This window comes from Mycteria americana, chromosome 2 (assembly GCF_035582795.1).
Source record: "Mycteria americana isolate JAX WOST 10 ecotype Jacksonville Zoo and Gardens chromosome 2, USCA_MyAme_1.0, whole genome shotgun sequence".
Taxonomy (NCBI): domain Eukaryota; kingdom Metazoa; phylum Chordata; class Aves; order Ciconiiformes; family Ciconiidae; genus Mycteria; species Mycteria americana.
This window is the reverse complement of record NC_134366.1, coordinates 72,503,553-72,531,323: the sequence shown is the minus strand read 5'-3', so window position 1 is coordinate 72,531,323 and position 27,771 is coordinate 72,503,553. Positions and strand designations below refer to the sequence as shown.

Genomic DNA, 27,771 nt, shown 5'->3' with positions numbered 1-27,771 from the left:
TGGTGCCATTCTTCAAAATGGCTACAGCAGCGACTTCGTATGTGGCTTTTGTTCATGTACCAATCTGCATCGCAGGCAAAATTAAAACAACGTATAAGCTCATAAAACTTCTGTCTATTTTCCCCTCAGGCATTTTTTTAAGGGCAGAAGACAAGAAAAATGTATGTCTAGTATTCTTTTACCCAATTCAAATAAATTGAAAAAAATCAGCCAGCTAAATAGTAAGCATAAGAAACCAAAGCTTACTAAAAAAAAAAAGTTGACTATAGGACTGAAATAATCAAAGATTAACAAATACAGAATCACAGAAAAATTAGGTTGGAAGAGACCTCTAGAGCAGCGGTCTCCAAACTGTTTTGATTGCACACCCCTAACAGTAAAAAAATTTTGAGCAGGTACCCCCAATATATGTAGATTTACTTATTTATAAATTATATACATGTACTACTGAAGTTCTAACATTTTCTTCCTGCACCCCAATGGATTGTCTTTCATACCCCCTGGGCTGTGCACACTCCACTTTGGAGACAACTGCTCCAGAGATCATCTAGGCCAGTGCCCTGCTGGACCAACTTCAAAGTAAAAATAGGTTGTTTGAGGCCCTGTCCAGTTTAGTTTTAAAAATCACGGAAGACAAAGACTCCCAACTCTCTCTGGACAGGAAGGTGCTTACAGTTCTCACTGTTTAAAATGTTTTTCTTATGTCCAATTAGTATTTTCCTTGCTGCAAATTCTGACCATTGCCTCATCCTTTTGCTGTGCAACACAGAGAAAAGGCTGGCTCCATCTTCTCTGTAACTCCATCTGTAGCTGAAGTGAGCAATTTGATCTGCCTTCTCTTGCTTAGCCTCTTAAGTGAAACAAACCCAGTTCCCTAAGCTTCTCCTTGTGTCATAGGCTCTAGCCCCCTACATGTTTTAGCGTGTTGCTGTGCTGAACTCTCTCCTGTTTGTAAATACCTCTCTTGTACTAGGAAGGACTCAAAACTAGACAAAATATTCTAGATGCAACCTCAGAGGTGCCAAGTCAAGGGAGATAATCCATTCCCTTGATGTGCTGGCTGTGCTCTTACAAATGCAGCCCAGCCTGCACAGTCAACCCTCATCACAAAAAGGGAGTACTGCTGACTCATCATCAACCTGCTAGCCACAAGAACTGCATGGCCCCTCCTGCAGAGTTGCTCCTTAGCCTACCCACACCGACTGTACCAACGCACAGTTACCCTGTCCCAGGTACCCCACTTCATATTTCTCTTTTTTGAACTTCATGAGGGTCGAGTCAGCTCATTCCTTCAAGCTATTGAGATCGCTCTGAAAGACAGCCCTGCATATCACCTGATAAATGACAGTTTGGCTTTACTACTGACCCTGGATAAGGCTGCATCCTGTGCCATCATCCGTGTTATCGATGAACATGTTAAAAAGCATCAGAGCCAGTATCAAACCCACCATCCATAAACAGGCACCAGTTAAATTTCAACCAACTGACCTTTTAAGTCCCATCAAACCAGCCAGTTTTTCATCCACCTTGTAGCCCACAAATCCAGTCCCTACCTTCCTTAAGGATATCTTCCTCCCCATATCTACCACACTTCTTCCAATTTCACCTACAAATATAGTATTCTATGCTGAAAGCAAGATAAATGACAATAACTGCTCTCCATCCATAGAGCCAGTTATTTAATCACTGAGGCAAAGAGTTTGGCTATTCCCAATCACAAGCATCTGTTTCCATTTCTCGACAAACTTTGGCTTTCCAAATTTCATCCCTGCATGCCCAGGCGATGTCTCTATACTGCTCCTTAGCAGTCCATCACCTCTTCTACCTACCACACTCTACCTTTTTACTATAAGGTCAGGAGTCCTCTGTTCAAACTGGCCTCCTGCTATGCCTGCTTGTTTTCTTGCATATGGGGATAGTTCTTGTGCTTTGAGGAAGATGCCCTTGGAGATCAACCAGATCTCCTGTGTTCCTCTGCACTTCAGGGCAACCTCACACAGGGTCCTGCCTGCCAGTTTCCCAAACAAGCCAAAGTCCACTGTCCTGAATTCCAGGATTTTTATTTTGTTATTTGCCACCCCCACTTCCTTCAGGGTCTTAAACCCTATCATCTCATGGCTACTACAACTAAGGCTGCCACTGAGTACCATATCCCCAACTAGCTTCTCTTTATTCATGAGTAGCAAATCCAGCAGAATGCCTCTCCTAATCATGTATCCCACTACCTACATCAAAAAATTGTCTCCAACACACACCGGAAATCTCCCAGATTGTAAATACACTTTAGCTCCCAGGGCACAAACAAACAACTATTTTTAACTCCCTCCCTCCCATTTGTTTACAATCTCACATTAACAATTGTTCCTCAACACTGAGCTGACCACCAGGAAGTCAGTAAAATGCTCAAGAATCCCTTATATTGTTGGGATGATTTTTAGCTCGAGAAATCTGTTGGGTAAACTGTGATTCCTTACACTGCAGCATGGATCAGAAATATTATCTTGTGGCCTAGGTGGCTGGCCCCAAGCCATTATCAACAGACACCAAAAGCACAATGCAACATCTTGTGGACTGGACACAAAGTTGAACAAATTGGCAAATTCCTACCAACACGTAAGATGAAAAAGAGGACTGTCTTGTGAGCAATTCACTAACAGGAAAAAAAAAAAAGTAAGTTTTCAGCAAATAATTTAAGCAGTTCTACTCTCCACTTTGTCGGAATAAACTTCAACTTACCTATTTCCTGTATTATTTCAGTTCGCAGGAGTTTCTTTTAAAAACAAATGAAAGTAAAACAAAGAGGGTATAAACTTATGTTTAGTTATCAAGACCTATTTATTGCACGTAAGTCTTACGATGAACAAGTTGGCCAACTAAGTACCCTGTTGTTCCAACAGAAGAAAGTGCTGGCAGCTTTAATAAAAATCAGATAAATCCACACCTGTTTGTGGTTCAGGACTGCAGGAATTCTGACCTTGATTCTGTTCCACAGTCCCTTTACACTGCTCCACCAGTACAAAGTGACTGTGATTCAGGTGCATCTGTTTGGTAGGTAGGGAGTCCTGCTCTCTCAGAGCAGTTCTCAAGCTGATGTATGATGAAAAGGTAACTGATATTTGACACATTAATAGAGAAAGGAAGATTTGCTAAAGCTCCCATAAAACAAGCCATATCATTGAGCTGTTACAATCATCCCCACAGAATTATGCTGTACACTTGAAAGAAACTGGGGAAAGAAAAACTAACACACAACCTGTGATCCTAAAAAAAGCAATTTATTTAAAGCTCGATCAATACCTGGTCCAGCGGAACTTCTACACAAGTATCTTCATCTTCCTGCACTTCAGCTGCCCCCCACATTTCAGACTGCTCTTCACGGGTTTTGTAAATATCTTCACCTACAATGGGAAAGATACAGAGTGGAAGGAAGTGAAGTCCAATTGTGACACTGTGTGGCACAACTACTGAACTGCATTCAATTTTGTTTCTGAGAGCAGGTTTCTGAGCTGACCCACCATTCCCTATACAGTTCTTTTAATGTAGTTTTCAGTCTCCCATTATTGTCAATTTGTTTTCCTTTCCTTTTTAATAACAAATACCTACATGCTACACCATTTGGGAAAAGGAAAAAGGAAAAAGGAAAAAGGAAAAAGGAAAAAGGAAAAAGGAAAAAGGAAAAAGGAAAAAGGAAAAAGAAACAGAGACTGAACAAAGCCCTGGATCTCAAGTTTCTTCACTTCTGGCAAAGGTCAGGAGTAAATCGGAACTTAATACATTACAACAACATATTACTTCTATTTCTACAGTTAATGATAGTACCCTCTAGTAATTAGCATTATAACACACATCTAGCAAAAGTCTCAGGGTCTGAATCAACAAACATGGTGAACCAGGAAAGGAGTAAAAGATTAGCAGAAATGGTGGGATTAATGCTAATCCCCACCCTTGGGCATGTGCAGGTAGAATTATAGCTGAAACTTCACACCCATATTAAAAAAAGCACATACTCCTAGCTAACAAGGTTAATGTTTACAATGATACACAATTGTGCAAAGATTTTACACCATTTAGTCTGAGTAATTTTTTTCCCCCCAAGTGTAAGTAATAACTAGGGGTCTTCAAGGTTTCTAATGTGGGTCTTTCAGTATCAGCTAACTAGGAGAGTGAAGACAGGTGCACACAGATAACAAACAATTTCTAAGTGACATACATTCCTCTCTCCCTCCCCCCTAAACTGAAAACAGCCCAGAAATTAAAAGCAGAGGTTACTCCAAATCATCTCCCTCTCTATCCGTCTATCTGGGAAAGACAGATTGTCCTATGTTGACATGTTCATATCCAACATAATAAGTAACTACAATAAGAAAGAGGAAAAATACTTGTACTGTTTTGGATTGCCTCCTAATTCTTCATAAAAGGATGTGAACTTGATAATATCAACTGACCATTCAAATTGATCGACATTGCTGGACACTGTTAAATAAACAGCCCTAGTAAAGCACTGAACCATTCACAGAACCATTGACAAAAATGAAGAAGAATGGATAAAAAAAAAAAACCGAGAGAAATCCAGAGTCCATCTGCAAAAAAAGTCAGCATTGACGACTCTGGAAGTTAGTTTTCCAGTTACTTTCTCATCACTATGAGAGCCAAGGAAAGAGTTTACCCTGGGAACAAAATTCTACTGCAAATGGCTAACTGGAGGGGAGGTGCCAGCTCATCCAGATGGCCTGAGATGTCTACTGACAGGCCACTGACCAGAGCACCAGAAATGAAAGTCGGTCTCAGAGTTTGAATTGAAGAGGCAGAAATGGGCAAGTCTATGGAACATTACAATGATATTCCAGAGTGGTACTGCTGGCTGCATCTCAGGAGAGAGATTTTCTGATGGACATAGCAGCTTGTGTACCTGAGCATCAGTCCCGCTGGAACCTCCCCACCCCACCAAAAGATCTGTATTACTTGTCCTCTGAAAGTATTGGTGTTGGAAATACCGCAGGGTTCTTAACATCATTGATTGGATTCTTATCCTAAACATCTCACACATCTTGATAAAGGTCCCATCTTCATACTTAGCAAGGAAATAATAATTTTCTTTTCTTAATTTCCTTTTTTTGGTGTGGATTACTAAATATAATGCATCTGTTGTAGTACATTCCATTGAAACCAACTAAGGACACCCAATATTTGCTGGCAGTATGGTAAATATTGGACGATCTACATGTACATATCTCATTACAGACCCCCTTTGCCAAGACAGGTATTTTTGACAAATTCAGCAGTAAGAACATGGAGTGGTTGAGAGTAGCAACAAAATGCATCTGAATGCATGTACTTTTTCAAATAATCAATGCACTTCACATTTCCCATTTTTCTGAGCTCTTTAAGGGAGAGAAGGTTCTGTTTCCCTTACCTGATATTATCATTGTTGCCTCTCATAGACATTGAGCTGAGATATAGATCACCACCATATTCTGAGAGGAAAATGTAATGTGTTCCTTGAAAGCCACTGTGATGTCTCTCCTAACTCAAGGCCTTCCTTTAAGTATGTTAAGAAAATAACCTTGTCCTAGACTCCTTGGCTTACTGAACTATAAAAAGTCAAATCAGTGCCAGAGAGAACTGCATTTAATACCACCACCATTCCATTTAGAGTCTGTAATAATACCTTTGCCTTCAAGATCCCCAAGTCTTTCAACCAAAATGGGGATTGTCTGGCCTCTAGAGATAAAAGGACTTTGGTGCAGAAGTAATTCTCAACAGGTTTTTCTCTGGCAGGGCAAAAGAGGAGGTACAAGGGAGATGAACATGTGTTGGCCCTGGAGGTCAAATCCACAAAATTCATCTCAAGAGTTGAGGATTCTCAATTTTAAAGCACCTCTCCTTAGAAGAGTAGATCAGCCTCAGGGCTATGCCGAATAACCCAGCAACTAAACTCCACACAAGCAGACAGATGTGCAGTATTTTCAAAAACCTTAATCATGAAACCAGGAGGGAGTGAGGGAGAGGAAAGATGACAATAAATTTCTACCTGGGTCACACAACCAACTTTCCCATTCAAAGCAGTGTACCCAAAAAGCTAGTAACGGGGGGATTTCAATAAGCAAAAACTGAAATCCCCATGGGATTTCCTCCAAGCACTTCCTAACAGATGTTTGCTCAGAAAGCTGGTCATAAATGAAAAGAGATTAGTTGAAAAGAGCTCTGCACAACCTTCCAGCATCTCTCAAGCATAACACTGTTCATTGTCTTGCATGGAAAGCACTCTAAAGTGAAATAGCATTCCTGCTCTTCCACAGAGTGGAAGATGCCAAAACTACATGGCAGGCTGCAATGGGAAAGAATAGCAACCACAGAAGTCACCAAAAAAACTTCAATGACAGTGTTTTCAGACAAAATGGGAAATTATCCCATTTTCAGAACAGCTATATTCTTTGAAGAGAACAAGTAGTTAAAGAATAGCATATTGCAAATGCATACAACACAAAAGATCGTTAGTTGGTTTCTGAAAGGATGGCAGAAAAGATTTGTTGTCAGAAAAGGAAAAAGAAAAAATTATTCAAGGAAATAAGAAAATTGACAACAAAAGGGAAATTAATTATTTACCTCTGCACAAACCTGAGACTTGTGCAGACAAATGTCCAAAACACATGTACCATTAATAGTCAGGGAAGGAAGAAAAACACTTAGGTCTGAAATGTGTCAAAACAGGTAAAGAAAAAAATGACACCAACTGAAAAATTGGAAAGTTGTAACACTTGAACAAATAAAAATTCCAAAGAAAATAGCAAGGAATTAAATTAGTCTTACATTAGGACATGTACCCTTCTTGTCTTTTGGTACCAAAAGTGGAAAGAAATACAAAAATAGTAAAATAATTTACAAAAAATTAACTCAATTAAATGGAACATTAAGAAGAGAGCTTAAAATGTAAACATTATTAGTGTTGCTACTCTATTTCAGCCAGAAGTATTAACACTTTTTGCATGTGAATTCACAAATATCTGGAGGCGGGCAGCTCAGTGAAAGGCCAACATATTCCTTGTTTATGTGATTCTGTGTCAAGATCTTGTCAGCAGGATTTTGCAGACCACATTAATCACTATTATCAGTGCTGTGAGTTACTCAGCACCTCCCAGGCAAATGTGTTAGGTTGGGTAATTTTGCCTCATATTTTATAGGTAATATTTCAGAAATGCTTTTTGATTTAGGAAAAAAAAGCACCAAAAAAATCTTATTGATGCAATGTTTCACATCTCTGTCTCTGAATCATTAGTCAGTTTCTACACACATCTCTAAGGGAGAAAAAACAAGAAGGCATTTTAGAAAATGCTATAAATTAAACAAAAACCCATTTTTGTAAGTCTTCATTCTATATTGTTATAGGCTTACATTGCAATCTCTACTAAAGTTAGAAATAAGTAGTGTATCTTACTGAAAAGAGAATTCCCAGCACTTCCATTAGATGGAACATTTATGCCTACCCCAAATGGTTCATAAAATATTGTAGATTAAACATGCTCCTCATACAAGAGCTAGTTCTGACTTTCTGTGCCTCAAACTAATTGAGAATTGGCCACAGTTAGTGTCATGGCAACGTTGGGGCAGAAGAGCTCTAAAAGGGGGTAAGAAAGGAAGGTAGGTCTGAGCCTTACGGACCAGCTGTGGCATACTCTACCCATTTGCTCCAAGTAGAGTAGAAGATGATGGCAGCAAAGCATTCCAGGGCACTTTAAGCTCCAAAACGTCTCCCTACAGCTTTGCTGACAAGTATAAATCAGAGGATTTATTTCACCTAGGTTCTCAGCTCTCCATGCCACAGTTAAGTGCTGCTTCTGTCAACAGGCCAAGCAAAGTACTACTGAGAGTCTCCTGACCTTCTGTGAGGATATTTTTCCATGGTGTCCACACAACCAGAAGAGACTGTAATTTTTCAGGTTTTGCCAGTCGCTGTGTGAAAACAGACTGTCTTGAGCTAAAAATCACCACTATTTTTTATACCCTGTACAGAGAGAAGTGAGGTAACCTAAACAAACATCTCCCATTATTTCTGATTATTTTAAAGCAGGGTCATGTTCAGTAATTCTGGCAAGAGGGAGAAAGAAAAACCCACAGAAGGGCAAAGAACAGATCACAAGAGGGAAAAGGCATTCAAGAGGAGCAGCCAGCTGGAGAGAGAGCATATGCAGAGGCTGGAGGATATGGACACAGAGGGAGATGACAAGGGCACAGTCATGTTAGGAGGAATGTGTGGAATGAGGAACTGTACAAGAGCAAATAGGAAGGTGAGGAAACACGGGTGGAAATTAAGGGAAGAAATGGGGTCCAGCACGCTGGCAGGAAGGCAAAAAAAAAAAAAAAAAAAAAAAAGGGCTACATGCAGTGGAAGAGTAGAAGCTTGGAAGAATGAGAGGGGAAGAAAGAACAAGCCAGCAGGTGCCCATGCCAATTTAAGCTTCTTAAAGGATTCTTCCTTCAGGAAAGCCTGGGAAGAGAAATGCTGTTTTACTAGTACCTATCTGCAATTGAATTTCTATGTTCAGATGTTCCCACACATACTCGTTTGTGACAGAGGTGCAGCAAAAACCAACAATGCAAAAATGCTCATTGTTATCAGGCAAGTATTTTTCTTGATTTCTTATTTATTCCTACGACAAACAATATTTAGTAAGACTCTGGATAGTGGCTCTATAGTCTGGGGAAAGAATTCTTACAGCATTTTTTGGCTTCAGGCTGAAGGGATGAATGAAAACTGCAACTGCAAGTGCTTTCCTATGGAGCTTCTTCAAGAGTTATGCTCTATCTTACCTCTTCTCCAGCTCCGTAATCCCACAGAGAAAAAGACTACTGAAATCTCAAGAGGATCCAGACTGCTTGAAGCTCTGAATTCCCCAAAGCCTTGTGAGTGTTACCAGGAAAGGGAACACTTGGAGCCTGACAACAGCCCTACTGAAGAGAGGTAGCTAGTGTCTCAAAAAAGCAGTGAACCAACTCAGCCTGCCCTAAGCAAAGTCAAATGATACAGCTATTGAAACACTGGCACCTACTTTATGGCTAACCTCTACAGCTAGTAGCAACGGAGCCACACCAACAGTAAGAATAAGACAACATTTTCAGCAGAAAAAGGTGGTGAAATTACATGAGGAAGAATGTTCCCAGAAGGCTTAGCTCTTTGGAAATCAAGCCCAGAGGCTATGGGTAGGAGAAAGGCAGAGTGGTCAGGTTTGGATCAGAGCCTTAGAAAGGATGATGACTGATAAATAGTGTGTGGGGTTTCTGATTTTGTACTTGGCCAGGGTCTATTTCATAAGGTAAGTGGCTTGGTCCCCAGCTCGTTTCACCAAAGATAAGAAAAGGTGGTACTGTATTCCTACAGTACTTTTTCACCTCTGTGACTTTGTTGCAAATGGACAAATAAATCCAATACAATTTAAGACAAAGTTAAGACTGCTGTAAATTATGCTTCTTGCATAATGGATCTTAATAGCCAAGGATCTTCATCTTCAGAGTTACCTACTCTGTCCTGTCCCCTTACCCACGCCAGCAATGCTGGCTTTGTAGCCCCTGAGAATTCATTTGTGCAAAAGGGAGTCCACTGACCATTCAGGGGAATTTTCTAGGTATTTTATACTTCTGGCTAATCTCCCGAGAGGTACAGAGCAGATTAATTATCAGCAACAGCAAATTTATAAATGCCCACAACATTTTCACTAGCAACATTTCACCTGATACATGTTACCGGTTGTCTCAATACACAGATGTTCAGTGTATTGTGCAGTCATTCAGTTCACTATGTACAGAAAGAAGCAATGAATTGGTTCATGTGTGACTGAGCAAACCTTGGCTAAAGTACAAAGATCATTTTCTCTCTGATGCCATTCAGTATTTCAGCTGGAATCCTTTTGTACACTTTGATAAACAAGAAAGTTATATGACTTCATTAAATAGTAATTGAGTTATACGTTGAATTAACTCATAAGAAATCTATATATTTTAAATAATTAAGCATAGCAATTAATGGCTCTTGTATAAGCTCCTTTCCTAACCAGCATTAACTGTAAAACATTTATTGCAACACAAATTACAATATTATACAGTCATTAATGCATTTCAAATTTTAAACTGATTGAAGTTTAGCAGTAGGGATTAAAAAAATCATTGTAATAAAAGCCTGCCCTGAATATTTTATGGAAATCAGAGGCATTTACTAACGGCAAGCTCTGTATGTAAGCAAGGAAGTTAATGTGACTATAAAAAAAAAAAGTAATGTGACTTACCACAGAGGCTGCCTCATAAAAATGTTAAGTCAAATTAAAAACAAAATGTAAAAAAATCTGTGGCTCATTAAATTGAATAGATTGGTATGAGGAATAGGGAGGACATGTGTGTTTATGCCTCTCTACAACACCATTTTCTTTTCTGCCTTTTTTTGTTGTGGTTTTTTTTTTATTTCAAAGTATCAGTGTTGTACAAGGCCAATTTTCCAACAACAAGCCACTGCCTTGGTGATAGGTTTGCCTGTGTATGTGCCTGTGACTTCTGTCATCAAAAAGTAATGGAATTAAAGAGAAAATGGTAGCAATATACATATGAAACTGTTGGGAATATTAAAAAAATACGTATTTTTCTTCACCTGATACTATTGCAGCTTCAAGCTTCTAAGCAATTAGTTCCTCTCTTCAGAAAATACTGAATTTCTAACATGATTTCACACCATTAGAGAATGCTGACATCTGACTACCTCAACAGAAATTGCAAAAGGTGCTTCTAAAGGTTGACCTTGTATGCATCAGTCTCCTTTACTGACAGGAAATATGGTAATGCTAGAGCAAAGGAAAAGCTGCCTTAGTAAGCTGCAATAGCTCGATCATCTTTATACATAAACAGCTACAAAAATAAGGACTGTATGTCATAATACGAGGCTTTTTCTTCCTTCTCTCTACTTTGGTTGTTCACCTCATTTATCCTCTGTGTTTCTAAGCATCTAATTTATTCATTTATTTAAATGACAGATCATTAAGACCATGTGCATTCTGAAATTAATAAAGCAGCTCCCGTTCAGCCACATCTTTTTTAATTCCATGCCTGTTCCAAAACTCAGCCTTCTCTTGGGTACAGCTGGGTCCTAAGCTCTAAACTATCACAAAGCAAATGCAAGAGCCCTGAAACGCCTGTCCTGGTCCAGTCTTTCCAAACTAAGCATCAATACACCTACACTCCATCCTGCAGAGAGTTAAGCAACATGGCTTTCCTGATGCCAAGTACTATTTGACCGCTTTATGTTTTGCAATGTATTCATTTTACTAAAAGCAAACCCAAAGAAACTCATCATGTGCTCGAAGTAAGAGGACACAAGTTTTATCATCATCTTAGTTCCCCACTTCTTACTATAGGTTGCAATTTTGTCTCCTACTATGCGAGGAATAAACCTACAGGTCCTGTAAAATCTCTGCAAATAAGAAACAAGATGATCCCTCTTTCTTCAGCACAGTTTTTGCCTGCTTTGACAACACAGCAGTGATATGGTCTATGTGTCTATGTTTTAACTACAGATAGCTTTTTAATCCGAAAAGTTGTCAGCAGGAAAACATGGACAACAACAGTTTTATCTCACAATGCACAGCTGATATTCAGCAGTCCAGGTTTATACTCTTTGGCAAGTTCATAATTTTATTGAAAGCAGTTCAGAGCATGATAGCAGGAGCGGCTGCCATACCTGATGTTCTGTGCAGCTTTCCCTTTAATTAAGGGCTGGCCTTTTTCTTCCTTTTTTTACCCAATAGCAAAACCAGGAAATTGAAATGATTGCTAACTTCTAAGACCTCATAATACTCAAAACTAGATCTGAAAAACTGTGGAGTGGCTCAGCCCATCCCCAGTATCGTACTTTTCCAAATCATAGCAAGAACTCAAACTTCACATTCTATTATCTCTAGAACTTGTTTTATAGTTTGGCTGGGGGGGTTACTTTGCAAGCCGTGTGACCACAATTAACTACTGTATTTGAATGGAATAGGCTTTAAAGTGAGGGTGCTCCCTTACAAGAATTTTCTACTATGCTTCTGAATTTGCTACTTTCCTGTTCAACTTCCTACAGTATACTATTTACAGAATGTGGTGCAAACCAAAAAATAAGTAGGTTTGGGGTTTGTTTGTTTTTTTTAAATCTTAAACCAAGATGCTGATAATTAAATGTGCCTTTCCTGTCACTTTCATAAGCCCAAATTCTGCTGAACCAGATGCACTAGTCTAAGCTCTAAACTTCACATTTCCAGTTGCAATTACTGTTACATATAATACCTTCAATATTATTTAGGTTTCCACCAGTGCAATGAGAGTCCAATCATAACTTTAATAGCATGCCTTATAGCTTACAAAAACCAAAGCACCAGTTCACAGTCTACTGGATTTGCTCTAAGAAGTGGTGAATTTAAATCTTGGCACAAAGAGCTTTCAACACTAAGAAATTCTTTAATCATCTTGATTTGAGAGGATTATGACATGGATCAGTTGTAATACAAATGGCATGCTGGCGAAATGCTCAGTGTATTAAAAAAACCACTCAAAGTAAATACACGGCTAGCCCAACTAAACTCTGTTGGAAGATTAGGTTAAGCTTTAAATATGCTATGAGCATAATTCTTCAGATGTTAAGTCCCAGGAAACAATCACTTTCAAACAGTCTGGCACTCAAAAGAGAGAAGATTCCACATAACTGCTAAATTGCCAGCAACAAGGACAGTAAAGAATATGGGATACATTTTCTTCTCTGAATATTTTCTTTTTATCTACTTCAGTACACTCCAAAATGTGCATGTGTAAACTCACTGTGCAGTTTATTGGTTTCAGATTAAAATAAATTAATCCTACATCAGTGACAGCCAAATGCAGCCAACTAAAATGCCAAGAGTCTTTTTCACTGTCCATCAGGAAAAAATAAAATAAAAATCATAAGATGGTGATAAGTGTTTCCCTTACCCAATCCAAAGCCTTTGAATTTGAAGGAATTTTTTTGAATAAACCTGCAAAGCCAACTGAGGAACTGCAATGAGCCTTCAGAGTAGACAGTGGAGCTATACTGACCAGAACAGTACTTGGGAGCAATTATTATCACTGTGTTCCTGGAGCTGGCTTCTAGCTCTCCATCAAAAATCCATCTCCATTTCAGAATAAGACTCCTCACTCTAAAATGAAACTGAAAATGTCACAATTCAAGGCAGGAATTACATACATGATACATGCAATACTTCAGCATCTGGTCTAAGCTAGATTTCTAATTTCACTGTCAACTGAGAGAATGGGCATCTCCAGACACACTTGTCTCTCCTTGACAGCTGGAGCCTAGAAGCCCAGCTTGAACTAATCCTCTAACCCTCATACAGTGGGAGGTAGGCAAGATGCATCTTGCCCTCAACAAGTTTCCAGGACCAGCTGAGATCTGAAAAGGTACCATGGTCAAGAAACCTTTAGGATTTACTGAATCTTTCTTGTTGCTATGGGGAAGCAGATGGAAACAAACACCCTCTCCAAATAAAGAGCCTTTTCTGAACTTCTGTTCATGCCTTCTGAATGGACAAGGCAAAGGTAAGGCTAAGTACACTACAGTTGGAGTCTTTGCAAATAATCCTTTTAGTTCTTGCTATGCAGAGTTTGAATGCTATTAGCCTGAGCAGCACTTTGGCTAACAGCCAGTAATGCAAACAGGCAACAGATATGCTGAGAAGTCTGGTGTGCTCATGCCTGCTCTTACTTTTACTCTTCACCCTGTAAGGGCAGAGCTTACAGCCTGGCATTTCTGGGCAAAGGTAGGAAGAGAACAAAAGTGCCCCTTGCACACTTCCCTCTCAATTTCTGTTCCTCAAACATATGTTTGAAACAGTCTTCAAAAGCCACAAGCAAACTGGGAAGAAAGCTGCAATACTCCTTTCCACTAACTGAATCTAGCTGAAATACTACAGCTAATTGACTGCATGGTACTAGTTGCCTGCCTACAAGGGAAGCTGCACCTCATACAGTCATCTCAAGGTGAAACAGAAGGACCTTAATATAGAATAAACCACCCCCATTACCAGCTTTTAAAGCCCTTGTATCATCCACTTCAGTCCCACTAGTCACATAACTGCTGCAGGAGTCCATCTCACCCAGAGACAAGGCGGCAAACCAGGACAGAGTGAGGGAAAGATCCTATTGACAGGGAGTCATTTCAGAGCACTAAAAGAATACACATTAGGAGAAGGGGAAGAGCTTGCACTAATACACAGAGCAACAGTTCTATATTCTGCCCTTTCAAGTTGGACTGGATGTTAACACAGGTCTTCGGTATATGAAGAAGTACTGAAAACAATAGGTGAAGAAAAACAGCATCCTTAGAAAAGGGCATGTACCTTTCATCTGCCCTCTGGATCCTAACATACTGTCCCAACAGTATAAGCTCCTTTCACACCCAAAGGGGAGCACAATGGGTCCTCAGCATGCATGTAAATAAAGCATATAAGTACACGATAAGAACAAATAGGCACACAGCATGTCTGAGTGCCAGTGTAAGCCATGGTCACTTATTTGTATTCTGAAACCCAGAGGCTCAGTATTTTAAACATTAACTTCAACGAAGCTATTTTGTTAAACAACGGTTCTTTAGTTTTTAAACAAATTTTGTCCAGGGTTTGCCTGTTGGTTTTCTTTTCTTTCAACTGAATTCAAGATTCTTGTTCCACAGTTGTAGCACAGCATTCAGATTAACTTGTAATGAATACTTAAAATGCAAAAAAACAATAATCTTTGCTCTGTTGAGTTCTTGTCACACTTCCATTATTTTAATACAAAGTACACTGCAATTGCACAGAAAAAAATACTTTTGCATTAAAAAGTCATAGGCCATAAATCAACCATGGAAAGTACACACAAGAACTTTTTAAAGAGTATCAGGACATACATTTAATGGATACGTTCAAAAGAATAACTTTGTATTAGTCAGAAAAAAGTTATATTTCACAATCACATAATGACTTGGAGCTATAAATCACTCCAAAAGAAAGCTACAAAGCTATGAATTATGACTTGAATAAAGTCTAAAGAAAACTTTTCAAGCTATGAAGTTACTTTATAGAGATGCCTGTTATACAGCTGATGGAGCCTCTTGACAAGGCCACTCTTCAAAACCACAGCACATGTCACCACCTGTTGCAAAGCTACACATGGCTGAGCTACAAAAGGAGGAGAAAAATAGTCAAAGGAGAATGGCACGTCCTCTCTGCTCCCAAGCTGATCAAAGGAAAAGGCTTGTGATAACTAGGTGGAGAAGGAAACTAGGAGAACTTCCCATTCACTACCTCTGACCCTATGCAGCAGCTCCACAAGAGCCTTGGCAAACCAAGCATTTCCACAGCTGCTCTTTGACATACTCTTTAGCCACACAGAGGAAGTTTCAGAGAGGTGATGGGATCAGCTTAGGAGGGCTGAACTGCCTCCTGTTACACACATTTCTCTCCATGTAAGTGTTTCGTTGGCTGCAGAATGTATCCAAGCAATTGCCCAAAGTCGAACAGGAAGCCTAAGACAGAAAAGGGAGTTGAACACAGACATCCAGATCCTGGTGAATCAGTGTCAGACAGAAAGGATTACTTGAAGAAGGACCAACGAATGGCATGGAAAGAAAACAGACAAAGTCAGATAAAATGAAGTGCCACGTGGACCCAAGGAAAAGCATCAGAGAATAACTGGAAAAGAAGTATAAAGAGCAGAGGGAAGTCAAAGCTGGGGAGGGATGGGAGGGGAAGAGGAAGGGAGCAAAGCAAAGGAGGTGTAGAGTGTGCAGGGAGGCCAGACTGATAAGCAGTGAAAGAGTTGTTAGGGTAAGCTCACCACAGGACGAATTAAAACAAACACAAACAAACAAAGTTTCACAGACACATAAAGCCTTCTTCCATAATAGTATCAGGAACAGGAGAAAACTGCAGGTATGAAATGCATCTGTCACAAACTTGGGGTAACCTGACAATTTTTCTGCACTCAGAAAATACTGATAGTCCCATTAAGACAAGTAAATGGACCTATACTAGCTTGGCTGCATTTGTCACATTAATTATAGAAGTATGCTACAAGTACTGCTAAGTACTAATGCACATTATATGTTTTTCCTCTTTCCACAAAAAGCAGGGTCCTGGCTCTGGACTAATCCAATCCTCTCCATTAAGTCTGATTCAGCTTGAGAGTCTTCAAACGTTAGCTAGGAACTATTTAAATGCCAGTGTTTTAACCATAAGTCCTTTAAAAATATTTCCATCAAAATAAAAAAATAAATGCAATAAGCCTCCTACTGAACTAATAGAACACTCACGCCACCTTATTAAAAGGACAGGATATTCATACATTTCCACAGCTGTTTCATCTGAGTTTTGTGTACATTTTATATTTTAAACTGTGCAGTTTATGATGGACAGAAGCATCCTTAACAACATTGTTACTTGGTAAATGAAGAAGAAAATAAACACAAAGGTACAGTGGGCACATGTTTACACTCGATCACTGTACAGATCAGAGGCTTTTATAAGGCTTGGCTTATATATAATTTTTAAAATCTGTTTTATCAATATCACTGACATTAATAGATTCTTTCACTTACTATAGTAATGCGGATGCACTCATATGATCACATATATGCTGAATAATTTTTTTGGTCCAGAATATGTCTCTGTGCAAAATATATCAGCCACTAGTAATTCATATAGTTAGGAATGATATACTTCTTTGAGGTTTTGTCGTCAGCTTTTAGCTCTATTCCTGCAACAGAGACTATAAATTGTGTCATATGAAATATGAACTGTTTTATCCACATTGTTTAATGATGATACCGAGAAGATCATGTGTGTGAAAACTGCCATTAAATATTAAATAATAGCACTGATCAAACTCCTATGTTTTCCCAATGAATTGTGTGGTGATTTATATATTTTAAGTTTAGGATAATAGCTCCTTCTTCAAAGACTAAATATGTGTAAAGACTTGAGCTTCCAAATTCTCATGTCCATGCTTAAATTTAAGCAGATGAGTGAGTCTAACAAAGACACAGTTAAGTGAGTAAGTGACTGACAGATTGGGTCTCTTCATGAACACTCTCTTTTATTTTTAAGCAAGCAGGTGCCAGAGTCTCAGTAAAAGAAATGAAACCTAGACTGTACGCTTAAAAAAGTTAAGCATGCATGTTAGCGCAACTTGGTGAAAAAAAAAATATAAATACATGCTAAAGCACATTCTGAAATTTGGCTATTTTGATAGTGGTTCATCTTGACTTCAGACTCCATGTCATCTCCTGCAGAATCCCACACCTCTTCTTGCAAGAACCTTTCATATGGAGCACCCTTCACCACTGAGATCTCAAAATTCAGACCCGACGATGGTTACAAAACCTTTATCTGAGCCGCGAGTTAACAGAAGAAAGCCATGCTGTGGGACTCGGGGATTAACTCAAAACACAAGCCATATAAAGTGAGACAAACAGAGGAACAGAGATCTTGATGCACTGACTGACATCACAGTATCATCCACCTCTTTAGATACACTTGCAGAAGAAATTGACTCAACTTATTTGGAAATTCAGAGGGCTATGTGTCTTATGATATAAATAAATATATTCACATTTGTGCCCAGATTAACCAAAATTTATAAAACTTATATTCATTAATATATTTAGATAGAAGCATATTTAGACTCTGGCAGCAAAAATTATAGAGACTAACACTATTTAAATAATTGACCTGAAACAAATCAAGAGGGTAAGAAAAAAAGAGTATTTTCTACTTCACATCTCTACTCTGCCTTAAAAAGCCTATTGATTTACCGGTATTCTTCATTACTAAATGCACGGTACACTTAATGTCAGTCATCCTAATTTATTGCCAGAATTCCTTAAATTAATTTCCTATGATTTTACCCTCCATAAGAACAGTTACCAGCTACTGTAGGGATAAAACAACATTAGAGATCTGAAAAGGCTTTAAGAAAATCTTTCTGTGGGAAACCAGACTACCACTGCATTCATATGGAAACAGGAAGTTATTATATGAAGGAGACTAAAAGCCTCATTTCAGAGAGCTAGAAGGATGGAGGGGAAGGGAAGAAAAGACAATTAATTTCATTCCCCTCTGTGCCATGTGCAAACTGTTGGTGCAAAAATGAAAATGAATGCTCTAACCACTATGTGTTTCTAGCCAGTTTTAAGCCTCTGCTGATGACTATTTAAAAGAAAGGTCGTCTGATTTTCTAAGAAACAGAATGTAGCGCCGTAGAAACTGTTGTACCAGATCAGATCTGTGGTTCATCCATGCCAGTACCCTATGTCTGACAAAGCCAGCACGGGGGCGGGGGGGTGGTGGAATGAAAAGAAAACAAAACCCCAACACCAGCCAGATGATGGCTAATCTATGGTTTGATTTGAAATACTCCTTCTAATTAGCAACTGGTTTAGAACTTGATATGTGAATTTTTACTTCACATCCACAGTTTGTTAGGAATATCTATCATACTGCTGGGTATTATTCTTATCCAACACAGTATTTTTAAATAAAAAGACTTCCTTTTTGATGCAATAAAAAATCCCAGGGTTTTTTTGTTTCATGTGTATTTTTTCAGATCCTTAACCATTTTTTTTTTCTTTCCCTGAGGTTTTCCTAAATCTACAATGCCCCTTTCCAAGACGCGATTTCAAAGAATCACAGATGAGCTCAAACCGTTGATTTTATATACAATGTGATATTCACTATTCTTTATCTCTACATATCACAATACCTTACTGACTTTCTAATTACCTCTGCTGTAGTGTCAGAAGAGATTTTCACAAAACTGGCTTCATCAATATTTTTCTAAACCTTTATCACTCAATTAGGACTCTGTAAAGTATTTCAGTTCACCATTTACCTACCATTCTGCATTGCTTTTGCTTTACCAACATTAACTTGATATCGCATCATCTAGATGGTTACTTAGCTTTCTGCATAGAAACTTTGAGTTTTTTAGAAACTATGAATATTCAATGAATTCTTCGTCAGTAAATCTTGCAGCCCCACTGAGCACCCTTTCATTCAACACTTTATTATTATTTATCTTTGCCAGATTGATACATTCAAACAATTCTAACCCTGAGAAAAAAATCATTATTTCCTCAGAAATAGGTTTATTTCCTTAGAAAGAGGTCAGATGCCCTCTATTATCCTCAGTCTTAATGAAACCTACAATAACAAGAGAACCTGAAAGACTTCAAAAATGATTATTCACTATGAATTTTCTTTAAAAAAAGGCGGATAAAAGAATGCATACATACACTATTAACAGCTTCAGCTTCATAGATGAACAATCGGCAATGACACAGGTATGAAAGTGTCACAGCACCCTACAGTATAAACTAGAAAGCTGCTGAAGGTTGACTGGTTCAGTCATCGGCAAGAAGTAAGCCTCTCCTTGATGTACCACCTCAACAGCATGGAAAGCATAGCACACAGCAATGACTCCCTACAAGATGTCCCCCAGGGATAACAAAAGACAAGTAGAAATGGAGTTGGGAACTTTTCCTGCAGATCATCTTCTCTACTCTCTCTATGGGGTTAATCAGAACAAAGGTTGTCAAAGACAGTCTGGCTCGGGTGAGAAAGCTTTCCCTGCAGCAGGACCATGACCACTGCAGGACACAGGTACAAGAAGTGGGCTTAGCTTACAGATTTGCTTGAAGACCCGCCCATTCAGGATACTGATTTCTGCAAAGTGCAGAAATGAAGTTTATAACAGTGGGCTGAAATCCAACTTCAGTAGCAGCTATGTTTGGGAACACTTAGACAAGAACAATGACACCACTGTTGCTTGACATACAGAAAGTTGGAAATAGCACCAGACAAGCTGCCTGGTGAATCCGGTGCCTCAGATGTTGTACCAGAATACGTTTTCTAAAAACACTGCAAATGATGATTCTCACACTTCCTGTTCTTATTTCAAGAAGGAGGTAAGTACATTCAGATGTACTCCATGGGAATAAGAGATGGGCAGGCAGGTTAAACCCAAGCAGCCTACTGAGCCATGAACAACAAGCTGTAGGATAGAGACACATTAGCTCATCTGGGTATGAAAATATTTTCAGTGTTTGCATATTTCTAACATTTCTTTCCTTCCTGCTTCATTGGTATGCTAAAGGTCACCTTAGTATGTCAAAAGAAGCAGGCAGAGAAGCCAGCCACAACCTGGTCTGCTTGAAAGAGGCAAACTTTGTTTCTTTGGTTAGCAAGGAAACATGGTAGTGCAACTTCCTCGCTGTGAGCTTTTTTTCTGGTAGAGAAAGGGCTACACAGGTCAAAACTGAGCCAGGTGACTCTCCTATGATGCACCATAAAAACAATGCCAATGCTGATGAGGGCAGAATGTTTCAGGCTTTGCTTACTTCAATGCATCTACTTGTTTCTCAGATCCCCCACTGACAGAGTTGTAGTCAGTGGGCTCGCAAAGCTGATTTGACTGATGAGGCTCTCTAGGGAAAGCTTTTCAAGGGGACTATGCTGCCGCCTACCTCTGTTCTAAAATGTACATCAACCAGCTAAGAACTTCCACTTCCCACCTGCAGATAAATAATTTGGTGGAAATACTTAATCAAGCTCCTGTTCTATATTTAACTCAATAGATAGTCCCACAGGTGAAAAATATTCAGTTAATGAGAAATAAAGAAACAAACTTGATAGCAAAACAGGCTATCAAGTCACAAAATAATATACCTTTGGCAGTAAGTTTAATACCATCACAAATCACACAGCAGTTCAGTCCCTTCAAATAATAAAAGACAGAAATATGGTGTAATGCTGACCTCTGCAACCCTATATTTTTATGGTCCAACTAGGTTCCTGTCAAGGTCAGTCTTTGACACAGAGGGTTGGCTGGGCAGGAGGAGACTGAAGCTGCAGCACTCCACACTAACAGCTCACAGCTCCTACAGCCTGCTTGCCTGTGCTTCAGGTCACTCCATCTTGAGGTGTGACCAGAAAAAACACTCGGGAGACAACAACTGCACAGAAGATGACACTTTGCGGTCAGTATAGTACATTTTCTTTTAACTACTTCACTACAAGCTACGTATGTTCTCACTACAGTGGAACTCCCACACAGGGTCAGACCTGAGTGAAAAGACCTTTGCTCTGATTTTTCAAGAGTTGTCCTCTTTCCCCAAATTTTGCCTGCAAGTGCTGCAGTCTCTCACAGGCAGACAAATATGGGAAAAAAAGTGCAAGAGCAATTTAAGAATCCTTCACATCCCATGTGGAGATGTTTATTTCCTAGTGCTTTTGACTCTCCAGAAAGAAGCCTACTGTTCATTTACATGGGAAAGAACAATGAAAAGGAATATACAGTGACAGACTTTGGTTACCAAACATGGCATGGTGTGTTAACTCCTCTTTTACATTGCTGGGATTCAATAGAAAAAAAAAAAAACCAAACCAAACCTGTCTGCATGCATAAAACCTAGAAAAGTTATTATCTGAGTAACACACAACCTATTATTAGTATATTGCTCAAGAATAGTTCCAGCTGTAGAACTATCATCACACTAATAATTTTAAAAAAATATTTTAGGAAAGAAATGCTGTCTCCAGAGATTCTCAAAGATAAGGGTAAATTTAAACAATTGTAGCTCTAAATCTAGACATTTCCTATCTCTCTGAAAGACACTATTGTATCCTAGGGAAATGTGTATACAAGGTACATTGAAGCACTCAATTTCAAAGTAATTGAATGGTGTTAGGTACCACTGACAATCTTATAGGTGCATTTTAGTGCTCAATGTTAATGACGAAATACATGAAATTTTTTCTGGCACGTTAATTATTTCAGTATGAAATAGTTCCCTGTATTTTTGTGTCCCATTCACAACAATAGCACAATAAAAAGTTCTTGTATACAGTTATCACTGGATTAAACATTGTGAATTTTTAGATTTTGCCACTATATGAGTAAGTTATCCAATTCACCATGCTTCAGAACAAAACAGAAAGAAACTGCACTCAGTGTAGAGTCTTCAGGTTGCCTGGGTTAACATGGTGATTATGAAAAAACATGTCATTTGATATGAATGCCTGGCCTGCTTCCTGCAATAGAAGCAGCAGCAGCTACTAGCACTCTTCCTTAGTCCTGGCTTGGTCTCCTCTCTAACACTGCAGCTCAAATGCCATCCACTTCCAGAAGGACATTTCTGTTTCTCTTTAAATGGTGGCACACACCACTTGCCCCAGTGGGTCAAAAGAAACCTCAGATGTTTTGCCAACAGCATCAGCTCTTGTTAAAAGGTTGGGTACCTCTACCACTCTGTTAGACCTCAGACAATTCAGAAAATAAACTGGGTACAGAGGCTGAATTATGCTCTCTTATGATAAGACTCACCTATTTCAGAATGTGGTTCAGATTGGGTGGCTACTATGACAAAAACTATTGCAGCAAGCACAGCTGTACCTCTTCTGGAGAAGGGAAAAAATCTAAAACAAACAAAAAAGCCTCTGTGGATTTTAAGGGATCTGGAGCACTCCCTTACAAATTTTCAGCCAAAATTACTAAAGGGAAAGAAAAGGGACAAGTGGGATCTCTCTCTAGTGCTCCATGCACCCTTCACATGTTTTCCATGATAAACCACTTTTTAAAAAAAATTCCGTAGCAAAAAAGTGTTCCACTAAGAGCTAACAGACTCAGAACAACTGCATATGTTTTCTCATGTGAAATGGTGAATATAGGATATTAGCTACATCCCTGAAAAGCAAAATGCAGGAAATGGGACATCCTACTTTTGCTCTTGATAACAGAAAAATTTTTTTCATACTTACTGCAAAAGGCCAGAAAAAAAAAAAAATGGAACCAGAAACGGAAGGAGAAAATACAAAAAGAAATACATCATCGTTAAATTTACTTTGAATCATGTGGCAAAGAAATACATTTAAGCAGAACTAGAGTAGTGTAATAATAAGGGTGCACCTCTTGTTAAAATACAAGCAGGGCTGAAAATCACTGTAAATAGTAGTGTTGCGATGAGAAGCTTAAGGCAACTGCTTCCTGAAATATTTTCCACTCAATCTGGCTGAACAAATATTGGTGACAATTATATTACAAAAGATTATATTTCATTGATCTTTTAAAACTCAAATTTACAAACCTGCTCCTGACTCAAATTTACAACTCATGATCCTAGACAAACAGAGGTACAAAACTGTGCTGTTGGATGACATATACTGAAGTTTTAGACCACGATTTGTTATTGCACACTTAATTATTAACACTTAAGCAGCAGTGAGAAGAAATGTCAAATGCTATGAAAAGTATAGTTTATTTCTCCTGACAGATATTAATTGGCCTGTATTAATGACTTTTGGAACTATTACTAATGAGGAAAAATAGCCATCCCAGCATGTCAGCAATATCTGTAGTGAGGGGACAGTCTTCTAGCCATTAAAAAAAAATGGGGGGGAAGGGAAATATCACACCATAAGATAAGAAAAGCAGTTTCTCAAAAAGGATGTTTATGACTAAATTTCTAAATTGCTGCCAGAGCACAGTGGGAGGGAAATTCTGAAAGTGCCTCCAGCAGCAATGCTGTATGATTAGTCTCAGCAGCTATCAGCTAACTGGCATTCATGTTTGTGTTATTCCCCTAGGGTCTAGTCATTTTGTTATACAGAACCAGGCAGCTAACCAGGGATCCTCAGGGAGAGCGAGGTATCCTTTGAGCAGACCAGCTCCTTTTCTTCACTTTTTTTCAGGGCAGAACAGTCAGAAAATTGTCAAAATATGTTATCTATTACGCTTTTATCAAAAGCATAGACAGGACCATATTAGTTTAATTTCCAAGGTATAGTAAATATCATACAGTCTCCTGTGGTATGTAAATGAGCAGTTATGCATAGGTACATTTCCTAAGCAGAAAGAACTTTTGTAAATTCAGTTAGCCAGAGTAAACAGACAATTCAAGAACTATACAAGCATATTATTCCACTGTTTCACTGTTTTAAGTGAAGATCAACAGCCACTATATGCTACAATAGCATTCATTATCTCAGTACTGACCATTATCTCGAATGACTCCTGTGGAAGCTGTTACTCTTACTGTCTGTTTTACTTTTGTAGGGTTGTTAGAAAAGTGTCGTCTGGACACAGAATCCTCTGGATTCTGGCTTCTTTTGTCCTTCCCTTTAGGAGGCTGAGGTGAGGAACTGTTTTCTCCCGGGTCACTGGATCCAACGGTAGATTTAGATTGCCGATCATTTCCCTGAGAAGAAGAGTACGCAATTATCACTGATGAAAATGACAAAGTTTATTTTTTTAATTTCAATATTATTTCAACCTTTTAATACTAAGGATTGGTATCAGGTGTTTAAGAAGTATATTAATTTACAATCATTACAGTTAAGCGATAGCTTAAACTATCCAGAAAACTGTAACTATCTCATCAACTTACTATATGATCTGACTGATTAAATCCTCCTCAAGAACTCTCAGAGGAAAATAACACATTTATTATAAGGGAATAATGCTTCATTTGATGAAAAGAATGGCTAGGAGAATCTATATACGCATGTATATGATATACATCTATGCATATGTGTGGAAAGTCACAAGATGTAACATATATAACTTCTGAATAATTCATTGCCTGTGTAAATGAGACATGGCATTAATCTGCTAAGTGTCAAAAGCAGCTGGAAGAGGATGACAGTCTTCATGTAGCAGTAACGCTGACTGCCAAGTGGACACTAAGAAAGGGGTCTGCCAACACATCACCTCTGAATCACCTCCAAGGACATCAGCCAGCTCCTATGCTTGCTCTGTGGTATATCTAGAAACAGAAGCAGAAACCTGGTCCTTATTTTTACAGCTTTGATCTGTGTATGATCCTGGGTGTACTAGCCAGAGATTTTATTATTTATACACATTTTTCTACAGTCTAAATCTGTTCACAACCAACATCGTAAAAACCCGAACTGTACATAGCACCCCTTTAGGGTACCGTTTATATCGTTCTAGGCTGCATAAAGACTTTACCAAGTGAACACCCTCATCGTTGCCTCTCATTAGAGGCTGTCAGCCTCCTACTTTTGCCAGTCTAATGGTACGTGAAGTTCCTTCCTAATCCAGTTCTGTCAAAACAGTCCATATAACAACAAAACACACAAGCAGATAGGGCAGAAAACCTTATCAGTATCTGGAACTGTTCACCTTATCACAGACTTAGCTAAATCACAGAAGACAAATATATTCTACTTCATTTTTTCACTTAGTGTAGCTGCATGAACAATTCATGCCATTTTAGAACTTGCCCACCAGAAAGGCCTTTCATTCTGCAATGGTCATGGACAATTCTTTTCACCTCACTGCTAAAGTTAGAAGGTAATACTATATAAAATTAAAATCTTTCAGAAAAATAAGTCCTGAACAAAATCCTGTATCTCTTAAAAAAATCCTGCATACATTATCATATTTTTATGTGATTCTTCTAGTTTTCACATAATCAGTAGAAATCAGTTCTGTTTAAAATATCTTACTTAAATACCATCTAGCTTTTACCATCTAATCTACCATTTATCTACCATCAAATCTATTATACCATCAATACCATATTATTATACCATCAAATCTACCACTTATCCTTTCTCTATAAAGAGAAATGAGGGCACAGCAATATTTCAGCCTCTTCTAATTCAAATTGGAGACTGTTACTCCCAAGCAATAATAGTAAAAAGTGTAGATATCAAATTGAAGCAAACAATTACATGATTTATACCAGTTCAAGTGTTGCATTAGATATTTAAGAGCAGTAGTACATATTCCTGCCTCCTTGACACTTGTTATCAGTGTGTGTTACAATCCCAATGGAATAAAAGTGAATATCAAACAATTTTCTGTATGGCTGTTAAGTAATAGTAGAAGAGGCAAGGAGTTAAAACTGTTAATGAGTTATATTTACAAATGTTAGAATTGCAAAGCTCACATTTTAGAAACAAACACCACTTGAAAGTATGTTCTTTACTGAGGTTTTATCTTCTACTGAATTTCAACAGAATGGAACAGAGACGTGTGTATTTTATTGCTTATTTTGTTTAGTGGCTCCAGGCTTTTTTGGTTTGTAAACAGTGAATGGACATGATCAACTACCACACTTATAATGACAGACTGTGAGTCTGAGTCTCTGCTGTCTTGTACTTGTACAGTAAACTGCACTTGTACAGAACCAGTACAAACAGATACTTATATTCTGATCTGGCACTGTTTTAAATCCACAGTGGACTCATTTTGTACACATATAAACAGCTATACAGGATACAAAGCAGTGGAAGGCTCAAGCTCTGTATTTAATGGTTAGCTAGGGCAAAACACATCACATCAGAAATTGTTTTAGGGCCTCATTCAGACTCAGCATGCAGAAATGCCATTTTCTGCAAGACATTTTGTAAATGGTTCTGTGTTTTTCCTCTAGGTGTCTAATTTGAATAAATAATTTCACAAATAAACAAAGATAGCTGACAAGGTGTATGGTAAGATCTCGAGGCAGCAGTTGATCTTCGCTATGGAAGGTTTTATAAAAAATAAAGCAGCCATGATTGCAATAATATTTTCTCAGACTTCTTTTGTCTAATTGACACTCTAAATAGCTACAGATTCATCAAGCTTTAATAAGCACACCACCAGGTGGCTGTGGGTTTTTTCTCTTCAGATTTAATTAAAACCCAAAGGACAGGGACTTTCCATCTGCTGGAATTAAGCAAAATTAGAAACAAACTTTATTATGGCACTTGATACTTACACTGCCTTTAGACTTTCGAGATCCCACAATCGGAGGTAGTACAGAGGCTTTGGAACTGAAGAAATAAACCGTATCTTAGAATTGTGTACACTGTCACTATCATAGACACTATGTTATCTATAACCAAGTCAGATAACACCAAGTCGGCTATGGCAACAGAGTTAATTGTTTTATTCATTGCACATTTTTACTAAGAATCACTCATTTCTGTTCACTAGACTATATTTAAACTCATAATCATTAACTTATTCAAACAAATGCATTACATTTCCCCACAGTGCATACTTTATATACCAAAAATTAGAGTAGTATTCAGTGAATTACTATGTGAAAGATCCTTACAACTATTATAATGAAAAGTTCCAGCAATTTCAATAAAACTCTGTTTACATCAATTGATCAACATAGCTTTTCACTGTCCTTAAATTCATTTGTTGCAAATGCTGTTTCCCAAAATACTTTCAAGTTATTCACATTGTCTACAGTTGCTCACTAATATATATATATAAATTACTATATATATATAAAAATTACACTGAAGTTTATATGTAGAATATGGGACAAATTCTCTAAATTACACCAATTTGTGGGACAAAATTCAATTTCTTTCCATTTATTTCAATGAAATGGCTCCCAATTTTCATGTTTTCCAAAGAGACCAAAAGCCGAAGTTTCTCCTTACAGAGACTCGGTTCAGGACTCTATTATGTGATCATTCTAGCCTACAAAAAATAGCATTCACAATATAGCAAACATAAAGCATTCTTAAGGGAGTACATATTCCACAAAACATTACCAAGCAAGAATAGATCTAGACTGGTGTAGCTGCACCTAATCTCATTCAGCTGTACACATTTATATCCCAGGAAAAAAATAAATTAAGCCACGTAAAAAATAATCCTTTCTCTAACATTAATTTTGTGATACATGATCAATGGCATGTTTATGAGGTGAAATAGTCTTCT

The 27,771-nt window shown here is 38.2% G+C and overlaps 1 protein-coding gene across 1 annotated transcript in view; it reads right to left on the bottom strand.

Annotated features, from left to right (window-relative positions):
* The window catches only part of DCDC2 (doublecortin domain containing 2), a 70,229-nt gene that overhangs the window by 13,229 nt on the left and 29,229 nt on the right, over nucleotides 1-27,771 (bottom strand). The window contains exons 6-8 of the mRNA XM_075493748.1: nucleotides 26,807-26,861; nucleotides 24,073-24,274; nucleotides 3,298-3,398 (exon numbers count right to left, since the gene is read on the bottom strand). Coding sequence (XP_075349863.1) covers nucleotides 3,298-3,398; nucleotides 24,073-24,274; nucleotides 26,807-26,861 — 358 coding nt within the window. The remainder of the gene's footprint in view (nucleotides 1-3,297; nucleotides 3,399-24,072; nucleotides 24,275-26,806; nucleotides 26,862-27,771) is intronic.